Source organism: Muscardinus avellanarius (assembly GCF_963383645.1).
Source record: "Muscardinus avellanarius genome assembly, chromosome: 14".
Classification (NCBI taxonomy): domain Eukaryota; kingdom Metazoa; phylum Chordata; class Mammalia; order Rodentia; family Gliridae; genus Muscardinus; species Muscardinus avellanarius.
Window position 1 is genome coordinate 12,034,796 of NC_137800.1, and position 12,417 is coordinate 12,047,212.

Below are 12,417 nucleotides of genomic sequence, written 5' to 3' on the forward strand. Positions count from 1 at the left end.
TACCAAGTTATTCCTTAATTCTGTGAAAAGAGCTTTTTCACACATCTATGCATACACAGCCACACACACACACACACACACACACACACACACACACACACACACACACACATCTAAAACATTGGCAGCAGGTACTTTTAATTTGCTGGAAAATATTTCTAAGAAGTCAAAAAGCTCCAGCTGAATAAGCGTGCCCTCCTATTGGCTCAAGTGACCAGTTGAGGAAGCTGATTGGTCCCTGATCCTGAGGACCGATAAGAACGCTATAAAATCCCTGGGTGCAGCTCTTGGGCCCCCAGTTTGCAAAAGCCAGAGGTGCAGCAGCAGCAGCAGCAGCAGCAGCAGCAGCAGCAGCAGCAGCAGCAGCAGCAGCAGCAGCAGCAGGAGCAGGAGCAGCAGCAACCAAATAAAAAATCCTCATCAGATCCTCACCTCAGCTTTCAGTATATCCAGATCCACATCTTCACTGAAGCCGGGAGAGGGAAAGAGGAAAGGGGGGGAGGAAAGGAGAAAAAAAAAAAACCTAGCAACTTAGCGGAAACTTCTCAGAGAATGCTCCAAAACTCAGCAGTGCTGCTGGTGCTGGTGATCAGTGCTTCTGCAACCCACGAGGCGGAGCAGAATGACTCTGTGAGCCCCAGGAAACCCCGAGTGGCAGCTCAGAACTCAGGTAAGCACAAACCCCGGCCCCGTTTCTTCCCCAAAGAGCTGTCCTCATCTGCCTCTCACTTTTGCAACTGTGTCTGTGCCGGCTGATCTTGATAATAAATGTGCTTCTTGCCTAGTGGCAAGAAACTGCCAGTGTAATCCAATAGCCTTAGGAAGTGGGGCTCCTTTGTTTAATAAATTGCATGCAACTAAGGAAGAAGAAGAAGCCGGGCACTCCGCGAGGGTATTTCATTGCATAAGCCTAGCCTGATTGCCTGAAATCTGGCACGTACCCTCTTTGGGGGGAGGGGGCGGGGAGAAGGCTTGAATCTTGGCACGCTTCAAAGCGCTCTCTCTCCACTTTCCAGAGGCTGCTCTTAAGGTGAGACAGGGCTTGTCTGATGCTGTCTCCCCCACCCCCTTTAAGACCCTATAACTTGACTTCCCCTCTCCAGAGAACAGTAGAGAAGCTCCCTCTTCAGACAGATTTTTCAGAACCATAGCCCTGAAGTCTGACAAATCCAGGGCGGATTCAGAGAAAACCCTACAATCCCACCCCCAACACCCACCCAACCTACTGCCTCTCTCCCGACTGGCTTCCTCTCTCTCTCTCTCTCTCTCTCTCTCTCTCTCTCTCTCTCTCTCTCTCTCTCTCTCTCTCCTCTCCCCCCCCTTCTCTCCCTCTCCCCCTCTCTCTCTCCATTCAATTGCCCATGCAGCCCATGGCCAGAAAGCCCCTTGCAAAAGAGTATTTGTGAAATGGAGCAGCGGTTTTCTGCCATGGGAAGGTCTCACTTTCGCCTGACTCCTGGAGCAGTTAAATGTGGTTGATCCTGTCCTCTGAAGGTGCAGAGGCCTGGGGACGCCCACAGGGATACCTCTGGCCCTGGACTCCTGTGGCCCCACTGGCTGCTCCTCCATGTCTGCCTTCTCTTCCCCCAAGTGTCAGCAGAGATGGGCTCGCAGGTGTCAAAATGCTGCTGACCACACTCCCCTTGGAAGAGAGCGGAGCCCTGCCGAGAGGAGGGCTTCCCTTACTTCCTTTTGTACTTAGTTGCTATAGAGATGCTGTGATTCACAATTCCAGCTTGCCTAAAACAATAGCAGCCCTAATGCATATTAAAACTGCTTAAAGCAAAGTTATAATTTGAACCCGTGGAAATATATAATTAGGGAAATGGCTTGTAACATCCCAGCGGCTGCGGGTGGTGGGAGGGGATGGGGACAGCTCTGTGCACCAGGCTTTTGATCTCCAAGGAGAATCCTCCGGTATGAAGGCTACAGATCATTTCTGGCAGAGCTGCTTGCCAGAACACCCCCCTTCTGTGGGAGAGAAATTACTTTTATGGGAGATCTTATCCAGAATGTAGAAAGCCTCATGCAAGTTCTTTGCGGTTTTCTCCCTCCCCATCTTGCACAAGGGGCGCCTTCGCCTTGTTATTCCACACCTGTGTTTCTCTTTTTTTTTTAAGGGTGGGGGAAGATTTTAATATGAGAGATTATACATACCACTCAGCACCGTCCTGGAGCGCAGGATGGGGTGACCCTGAGCAGATCTGTTTCTTTTCTGCCAATATAATACTGGATTGAAAGGCCTGAAATCCCAGGGGGCTCCTGGAAAATTCTCTGCCATTTTAGGTTAAGATCTCTTGCTTTTTTTGTCTGGGGTGCATTTGGGGTGAGACCAGCTAGATGCCCTGGCTGGCCCTCCACCCCCTAAACCTGACCCGTGGCTGCCTTCTGCCTTCCCAAGCCTCAAGGGCCAGGCCATGACCTTTGATCTGCCAGAGCTACAGAAAAGCACTGAGCATGCCGGGATGCCAACTCGAACTCAGTCACCAAATCTGTGGAAGGGTGAGCCCCAGAGATGGTGCCTGGCAGAGGGAGCCATCTTCCTGCTACTCCCACCTCAGCCTTTGGGGATCTGGCTCCTCAAAGCAAAAGGGGCCTGTCTATCCCTCCTCACCCCACCCGCTTCAAAGGAGCCTACTTAGTGCCCCTCAGGATAGGCTTCCCAGATAAGTCCTTGGCTCCTTCGTCCTTGAACTTTGTCCCTGAGCCCACCTGACCCCACCCAGCATCCACCCTGCTTTGACGCAGATGGGATGTGATTGTCTCTTCCAGCTGAAGTGGTTCGCTGCCTCAACAGTGCTCTGCAGGTTGGCTGTGGGGCTTTTGCGTGCCTGGAGAACTCCACCTGTGATACAGATGGGATGTACGACATCTGTAAATCCTTCTTGTACAGCGCTGCTAAATTTGACACTCAGGTAATAAGACCTTGACCCCTGCTTCCGCCAGCTGCCTGTCTTTAACTGAGGGTTTCACTATTGTTCTTAGGAACCAGCCTTGTAGGGGACCAGCCCTGCTTCCCAGCCTCCTTACACAAAATTCCCACCTCGGGGGTGTGTAGCACACACACACACACACACACACACGTGCACACATGGTTTGGGTGAGGAAGGAGATTGGGTATAAGGTGCTCCCAGCCCCCACTGCTGAGGCGTGACACTAAGGAGCTGACAGAGGCTGACTTCTAGGCAAGGGATGATGGCTGAAAAGCTTTTCCTCTTCAGGAGGAAATAAAAATGTTCTCCAAACACAGAAGTTCTTGCCAATGCCACCTGGCAGACTCGCTCGTAATCTGAACAATCAAAGTCTCAGCCCAGAGTGTGACAGTTGTCAAGGTGCAGAGTGGTCCACGATGGCTCCTCTCTTTCTTCCTCTCATCCCATTCCCTCTCTGTGCAGCTCAAGATTGTCTAAGAGAAAAGAGATTTAAAAGTAATAATCATCTTGGCAATGGCTTGCCACATCTTCTCCTGGCCAGAACACCCAGATGCCCACAAGAGGCCACCACAAGGAGCCCCCTGAGGTCCCCACGTTGCGTGTCCGACCCCCCCCCCACCTCCTTTGTCAGGTCAAGCTGAAGCCCTCGCTCCTGCCCTCCCTCCTCTGCAGGGAAAAGCATTTGTCAAAGAGAGCTTGAAGTGCATTGCCAACGGGGTCACCTCTAAGGTCTTCCTGGCCATCCGGAGGTGCTCCACCTTCCAAAGGATGATCGCCGAGGTGCAGGAGGAGTGCTACAGCAAGCTGAACGTGTGCAGCATCGCCAAGCGCAACCCCGAAGCCATCACCGAGGTGGTGCAGCTGCCGGACCATTTCTCCAACAGGTATGAACTCGGGCCACATCTCTGCAGGCGGGGGAGGGGGAGGGGCGCACAGCTGGCAGAGCCAGGCTGGGAAGGAGGGTTAAATTGCCACAGTCATGCTCCTATTTTAGCTTACAGTCTTCCCAGCTTTTGCAGAAAAATATGTTTGTGATTGGTGGTGACAGTTTAAGCAGCTTGGATTCTCCCCACCACCACCACCACCACACTGTAATAGGAAGTCTTTCCATGCAGCTAACAGAAAGGTTCGGCTGCAGCAGCCCTGGATGTATTTCCTTTGTCCATGTCTTGCCATAAACATGAAGGAAATGGCGAGGTCTCTGGAAACCACCTTTTGAGACTTCAGATGTGGCTGAAACCCTTCACTGTGCAGCAGTCTAATTGGCCGTGATAAACACTCTGGTCAAATGTCATAATGCAGACTTTTATTAAGTCTGCATGAAATCTCAGTTCCATCCCCGGCCCCAGAAAATATTTCTCTGGTTAACCAAAAACAAGCCCTCTCACTTCCCTGGGACTGGGATTTTCTATGTGAAAAGTAGAAAGGTTAAAGTTGGCCACGCTCATGTTCCCTCCCAGGCATCCTGTCATCCCATCCCTCAAGTCCCAGGTTCCCCAGAATGCAGTTCTGCTGGCTGTCCGGGTCCCCCTGGCCTCTTGGTGCTCGGTGAGCACGCACTGGGGCCACAGTGCTCATAATACCTGCGCACTGTGCCTTTCCGGGCCCTGGCTCAGTGTCCTTACCAGCCAGGAGTGAGCTCCTGATGCCTGAGAAGGCTGGGCTCCTGGTTGCATGTGGGTGACCTGAAGGTTTCCAGCCAGAGCTGAGGGACACTGGTAGGGGGCACAGAGAGATGGCAGAGGTGGCACAGACCAGTCAAGTTCAACCCTACTGTGATGTCTCTTGCCCTAAAACTTGATTCTTCAGCCAAAACTACACATCAAAAAGCCCAGGACTTGGTTGCACCGGTCCCCTGAGAGCGGTCATAGACTTCCCAGATTAATTCCCTAGCCAGGTACCACGACTCTGCTTCATAGCATGGCCACAGCCAAGTCCTTCTGGGGCCCCAGAGTAGGTGAGTCATGTTCATGCAGGCAAGCAGAAGACTCCAAAAGTGGTTCCTTCTTGGGGAAGGGCAAAGGTCCGTAACATAAAATCTTTGCAAAATTTCTAACTTGCTCCCTTTGGAACACACAAGTTGATTTATGGAAATTATTTGTCTGGTCCTTGGAAGCACCTCTACCCCAGGGTTCTAACCAGTTTTCTCAGAACATAAAAGCCAACTCCACCCTATCTCCCAAATGGCTTGTCTCTTTATATCAACCTTGGTTTTAAAATGCTCCCAGGAAGATCTTTGTTGCCTGGGGAGAGGGGAGACCTGGCTAGTTGTTAGAGACACTCTTCAGCTCAGGAAAGGCCGTGGAGAACTCTGTCAGACAGTGGCTAGGGGAAGGGGTTTTAGCAAAGGCATTCTTATCCTGCAGTAAATATGATCTATATAATATGCCATGTTTTCCAGGAACTAAGTTCCATCTAGATTTATATAATAGGCCATGTTACCCGGGAACTAAGCAGGAATTATGCCTGTAATCCAGTACCTGGGAGACTGAAGCAGGAGGATCACAGGTTCGAGGCCAGCCCCAGTAAGACCCTCAGCAACTTAACAAGACCCTGTTTCAAAATAAAAAGGGCTGGGGTAGAGCTCAGAGGTAGAACACCCCTGGGTTTAATTGCTAGTACCAAAATAATAATATTAATATGCCTCATTATCAGTTTGGAGACAATACTGATCTCATTATTTCAACTGAAGTCACATGGTCCATTGGAAAGGATGACCATGGAAGGAGTATCCAACCCACTCAAGGAGAGACCAATTAGAAGAATTCTTAACTAGACCATTACCCCATTTTAAAAGGTGCCTTTATAAATGGTCACAAAGAGGTTCTTCCTCCTTCTCTCACCTCGGAAGACTCACACTCCTAGGAAGGGTTAGTGAAGAATAACATGGCCGGCTCTGGAAGACCATCTTCTTCCTGCAACTCTGCCCTCTCTCAAGCATCTCACTTCCACAGACTAACATTATTCCTGTGGAGCACTGTAGAGGTTTCCGGTTCCGGGCCCGGCCGGCCTCGCTCTATGTAAGCTCCTCACCCTCCTGAGACATCCTGCTTTCCCAGCCTCTGTCCCACCGTAGACACTTTGCTAGGTTTGCTGCCAACTGGCACCGAATTGAAAAAGGAAGTCGTTACAGGTTCATTCCACCTCCCTGTGACTTATCTAGCATGAGAACTGGGACTGGGAGGATCCAAAATCCTGTGTCTGAATTAGGAGGCTTCAGACAAGGAAGTCTGCCGCGACAGAGATGCACCCAGAGGAAATAAGGGAGCTGAGTGCTCCCCTGGCTGAATTTGCAAACTGCCCCTCTAGCTGGGCGGGAAGCGGGCAGAATTGATCCGGCAGGCCGGGCGGCGCAAGGCTTGGGAACGGAGTAGACCAACCCCGATCCAGAGTGGGAAAACTGGCGATCTGTCCAGCTCCCTAGGGCATGGATAGGGAACAGGAAACAGAAGAATAATATTGATCAAGGGAAACAAAGGCCTATTTATAAACCCTCACACAGAACGTTCCTAGGCAGTATGTGTGTATTTGGGTAGGCCGGGCTGAAACAGTAGCTATGGAGAATATCTGATCTTATTCTTTACCAAGAAAAAAAAAAAGTCAGGGATGGAATTTTCGAAGTGGGAAGAAAAAACAAAAAGAACTTGCTGTAAAAGGACCTTTCAAGCCGGCCATGATGGCGCACGCCAGTAATCCCAGTACTTGGGAGACTGAGACAGAAGGATCACAGGTTTGAGGAGAATCTCGGCAACATAGCAAGACTCTCAGAAACCTAGTGAGACCTTGTTTCAAAACAAAAATATAAAAAAGGACGAGGTGTAGCTCAGAGGTAGAACACCCCTGGACTCAATCCCTAGTATCACAAAAGAAAAAAGAAAAAAGACCTTTCAGGTTGAGTGACCAGAACACGTGGGCTGTAGCACATCCCCCACCCCACCCTAAAGGCCATCAACATAAAGCTGGGAATCTTCTTAAATAGTCCTGCTTCCTCCTGCAAAAAAAAAGGGGGGGAAGGGGTTAATCCGAGCTGCGTGCTATATTTTGCTAAATTGAGAAAGAAAATATGTTATTGGATTTCTAAAAACATAGCACGCCATAGCTGGAGATGACTGTGATCTAGACTCACTGCCTCATGTCACTGATTAAAGATCCGAGGCTCAGAGACAGGAGTGACCTGCTGAAGGTCACCCAGCTCATGCAGAAGGGAGTTGGGTCCAGAATTCACATGGCCCTAAGCCAAGCTGTTTTGATTGCTACTTCAAAAATGGCAGCCAGAAAAACCTGCGAGAAATAGCCACAGTCCAAAAATAGACTCCCGAGCATAATTGAATCTATAAGCACCACGGTGGTCAGCAATTAAATTTGCATACGCTCTCTCCTGCAAGAAAAGACACCCTCCCATTGCTATAGAAATAAGAAGTCCTGTGACAAGAGGGTGCTCGCTAAATAAGTGACCAGTTCTAAGTCCACTTGTGCTGGAGGCACAGCCTCTTAAATAATTCATCGCAGTCAGTGACCAATAGGAAGGAGCTATCTCATTGACCTGCACGGTGCACAAGGTAGATGCCATATTCCAGCCGTAATGGAGAGGTACAAGGTTAACTCAGCAGACTTGGGCCCAGCCTGACAAGTTGTTCAGCCATTGAGGAGGTCCAAATGGAGACATGTTCTATGTTCTATGCTAACGAGCGCTCCCAACATGCTCTGGAGTTAACAAAGTCCACAAGAGAAGCCAGAAGGGTAGACTTGAGGTTGGAGAGTCACTAAAAGCAGGCTGGCAAGGGTCATCATCAATAAATGCCAAATCAGTCTGGCGTGGAGGCGCATGCTTATAACCGCAGTACTTGGGAGGCTGAGACCGGAGGATCGCGGTTCGCGGACAGCCTCAGCTACTTAGTGAGGTCCTCTGCAACTCAGTGAGACCCGGTTTCAAAATAAAGAATAAAAAATAGGGCAAGGGGTGTAGCTCAAAGGTCGAATGCCCCTGGGTTCCATCCCAGACCCGAAAAAAATATATTAAAAAAATAAAGAATAAGCCGGGCGTGGTGGCGCACGCTTGTAATCCCCGCGCTTGAGAGGCAGAGACAGGAGGTTCGCGCAGGTTTGGAGCCAGCCTCGCTGGTTTAAGAGACCCTGTTACCAAATAAAAAATATATAAAATAGGTCTGGGAGTGTAGCCCGGAGATAGAAGGGCTTCCAGGAACCCCAGTACCGCAAAAAAAAAAAAAAAAAAGAATAAAAAAATAGGGCCGGGGGAGTAGCTTGGAAGTAGAATAGTCCTACATTCAATCCCCAGCACCAAAAAGAAAACAAAAACAAAAACAAAATACCAGGTGTAATCCCAGTACTTGGGATGCTGAGACAGGAGGATGGCAGGTTCATGGCCAGCCTCAGCCACTCAGCCGGCCCCTCCACAACGTAGTAAGACCCTGTTGTAAAATAAAATAGGGCTGGGGGGAGGGTAGCTCAGAGTCATAATGCCCCGAAATTAAATCCCCAGGACCACAAAAATGAACAAACAAATAAAAGAATGAATAAATGAATAGGGCTAGTGGTATGACTTGGAAGCAGAATGCCTCTGGGCTCAATCCCTTGTGCCAAAAATAAAAATAAACATCCAAACCCAGTATGGCACCTGCTTTCCCAGATGCGTACCAGGTATCATGTCTGGGATAGCAGATGGGATTTCTTTCTGCCCACTGAGGAGGGGAGCAGGTACTTCCACAAAGCAGGACAACAGGAAGTGAGTGGACTGCCTACAGCTAGGAGAGCAAGTGAGATTTTGTTCTCTGAAGGGTATTCGACTTCTGCATCCAGACACATGCTTGCAGTTCTTTCTAAGAAGAAAGGACTTTCCATTCTGTTTCTTTCTAAGGAAATATCTTGTAGTTTCTGGCCCCTTTTGGAGCTCATCATGAATACAGAGTTCTTCCTGGAAGCAGAAGGGTTAATGTCTACATTATAAAATCCTGGTTGGATCTTATCCTGGAGGAGTTAATGACCCTCTGAAAGAGATGTAGAGATCCGGGGGACCCAGGTCCAGGCAGAGCCTAGTCAGGAGGCGGATGTATATGGAGCTGTCTAAAGCTGTCGGTACAAAATTGTTTATTCTCGGTTTTTCCAAAACCAGTTTTCTCCCTAGTTCTCCATCCAAGTAAGGTCCCTTTGACTCATGGGCATTTTAATCCCAAAGGGTTGGAAAATGTTCCTGTGAGCCACAGAAGCCCAGCTTTACTCACAGCTGGGTGTAATTGACCCTTGGAGGGAGGGCATCGCCAGGGCTGTGTCTGCCACTCAGCCCTGCTCTTCTCTCTGGCCCCATCTTTCTTCTCTCGCCCGCAGAAGGGTGACCGCTTGGCTTCATTACGCCCGTTCCACTCTATTTACTGTACACCCTTCAAAGGGCCTCTCTGAGGGTTAGGTTCCTCTGAAAGATATGTGATTCTGTGCTCTGGGAGGTAAGTTAAAAATAAATAGACTTCTTTTCATGGAAGATCCTGTGGCCCAGTGATTCCCCAGGCTCCACTGAGGAAAGGGTCTCTCCACATAAATACGGCGGGTCACTGCCGTGGGGAAAGTCTGCTATTAGTGAGGGCAAAGCTAATAGGTTTTGACAACTGTCACCTCCAGCTGGAGAGGATGCACCCCAACCCAAACTGGATAACACCCGAACCGTGTTCCCAAAGAATACCACCAGTGATTTGTATGCTCTAAATATTAGACAGTTTAATCCTTTCTGAGCCATAACACTTGGCTACATTGTTTGGGATGTTTAAAGTATTTGTTCTAAAGGCAAAGGTAATTTATACCTTCTTCTAGCAAAATCTACCAAGACCAACAGACAATGTTTCTTCAGGAAACCGTGATTTATTGGAGAGAATTATGTATTTAAAATTCTCTTCCTCTGATGGCCACAAAATAAGTTTTAAGATGTACAGTCACCAGGCAATAAAGCCTGATACACAGCCATGGGGGACGAAGAATGAGGTCACAAATCCCGCCTTCAGTAAGTGTTCAAGAAACAAACTGATCATGACACCGCCTAAGGCTGGCCTTGATGTGATGAAAACCAAGTATCCTTAGGGCACCCCAAAAAGGAAGAAATCATCAAAAGCTAAGGCAGGAACCCTTAACGACCAGTAATCTTTCCTCTTAAAGATCCTCATTGCCTGGCATTTCTCCATCTAACTACAAAGTACCTTTGGAAGAAGCCTGAGAATGAGACCAGTCAGTAGCTTTTATCAAGACTGGCTGAGCTGGGCATGGTGGCACATGCCTGTAATCCAGTATTTGGGAGGCAGAGGCTAGAGTGTCCCAGGTTGAGGCCAGCCTCAGCAACTTAGATCCTGTTTCAAAATTTAAAATAAAATAAGGCTGAGGGGGAGTTGGGGAGTTGTCCCAGAAGTAGAAAGCCCCTGGATTCAATTTCTTCCCCACCAAAATAAAAAAAAAAAAGGACTGGCTGAGTTTGCAATAAGAGTTAATTTCATAGAAAGTAACATGAGCCACGCTTGTCTTAGGCAAATGTTTAGTCCAAGTACGTGCTCATGTGCATAGACCTGAACATGTGCACCACTAAGAGAAAACTTCAAAGAGGCACCAAAGTAACTGTAAATCCATGTGCAGATCACTAATATAAGTGCCGAGTGTCGGGCTCATCTCTTTATATCCATTATATTTGACTAAGTAAGTCACATTACTGCCATAGCCCGCTGCATGATCTTGGGACATGGGGCCTCTTCGACTCCCCCATTTTAGTTTCTCCTCTACCGAAAGAATTGAACCAATCACTAAATGCTCTCTGCAGTCCCTTTTGCGCTAAGATTCTCTGTTTCTAAAAAATATCAGACAGCTGTCAAACTACTCAAAGTGTGATCTCAATCTCCCAAACTCTAAACAGGAAGACAGAGCCATCTTGCCTGGTGTGGCAAACCCAGGGTGCACAGGCCCTCAAACTAAGATGGTGCATAAGTTAGGAAGCGAAACTATGGGTCGGCTGATCGACTACTTCTGTGTGAGTGGTTCGACCATCGGGGACTGGGTTTGGTCGGAACCCAGATGAAAGCTTGGGTCCTACCTGGCTCTTGTGAACGACTGTCACCCACACACTCGCTTTTCCAATGCAGATACTATAACAGACTTGTCCGAAGCCTTCTGGAATGTGACGAGGATACAGTCAGCACAATCAGAGACAGCCTGATGGAAAAAATTGGGCCCAACATGGCCAGCCTCTTCCACATCCTGCAGACAGACCACTGTGCCCAAACACACCCCAGAGCTGACTTCAACAGGAGACGCACCAACGAGCCGCAGAAGCTGAAAGTCTTTCTCAGGAACCTCCGAGGTGAGGGGGACACTCCCTCCCACACCAAACGCACCTCCCACGAAGGTGCATAACCAGGGAGAGGTGTTGACTGCCTCACCAAACTAGTATCATTTTAGGGGTGTTGACACACCAACTTTGAGTGTACTGTGCCTGGTTTGATTTTTTTTTAAGTAGTTCCTATTTTTTATCCCCCCCTTCCCTTAAAGAAAAAAAAAATGCATGAAACTAGGCTTCTGTAATCAATATTCCCAACATCCTGCAATGGCAGCCTTCCCATCAATACGACACATGCGCTCATCCTGCCTCTCCTCAGGAGAACATATCCTCTTTATCACCTTCCAACAATGTCTTGGCCCGGCTCCCCTCCAACCACCCTCAAACACAAAATGTCCATGTAACTGCCCAGTCATCATAATCTGAAAATGCGGAGCCCTTTTAGAACGGTTGCCCCAGTAGAGTTAGCTGATACGAAACAACTTTATTTAAATGCATGTCTTCAGTGCTCATAAAGATGCTAAATGGAATTCGTGTTATGAATCTGTGCTGGCCATGGACGAATGTGAATGCCGCGTTTGAGTTCTGATCTATAATGAGCTAGTGTCTTATGGTCTTGATCCTCCGGTGTCTAATTTCCTTTCCGACACATTTACCAAATTGCTCGAGCCTGGCTCACCAACCAGACTTTGAGCCTTCATCTTCTTGCATCTAACGAAAAACAAAAAGCTAACATCTTTATGTACTGTAACTGCTCAGAGCTTTAAAAGTATCTTTAACAATTGTCTTAAAACCAGAGAATCTTAAGGTCTAACTGTGGAATATAAATAGCTGAAAACTAATGTACTGTACATAAATTCCAGAGGACTCTGCTTAAACAAAGCAGTATATAATAACTTTATTGCATATAGATTTAGTTTTGTAACTTAGCTTTATTTTTCTTTTCCTGGGAATGGAATAACTATCTCACTTCCAGATATCCACATAAATGCTCCTTGTGGCCTTTTTTATAACTAAGGGGGTAGAAGTAGTTTTAACTCAACATCAAAATTTAAGATGGGCCTATATGAGATAGGAAAAACCAACAGATGTATCTGAAGGACCCCAGGTAAGATATTAATCTCCCAGCCCACCTCAACCCATAGGCTACACTCAACTTAGGCC

The 12,417-nt window shown here is 48.1% G+C and overlaps 1 protein-coding gene across 1 annotated transcript; it reads left to right on the forward strand.

Moving 5' to 3' along the window:
• Nucleotides 1–552: 552 nt before the first annotated feature.
• Nucleotides 553–11,330, forward strand: STC1 (stanniocalcin 1; the record flags this gene model as incomplete). Its single annotated transcript, XM_080709801.1, has 4 exons — nt 553–670; nt 2,773–2,915; nt 3,606–3,817; nt 11,060–11,330. The coding sequence occupies 4 exons, from the start codon at nt 553–555 to the stop codon at nt 11,328–11,330; spliced, it is 744 nt and encodes a 247-aa protein (XP_080565927.1).
• Nucleotides 11,331–12,417: the final 1,087 nt, after the last annotated feature.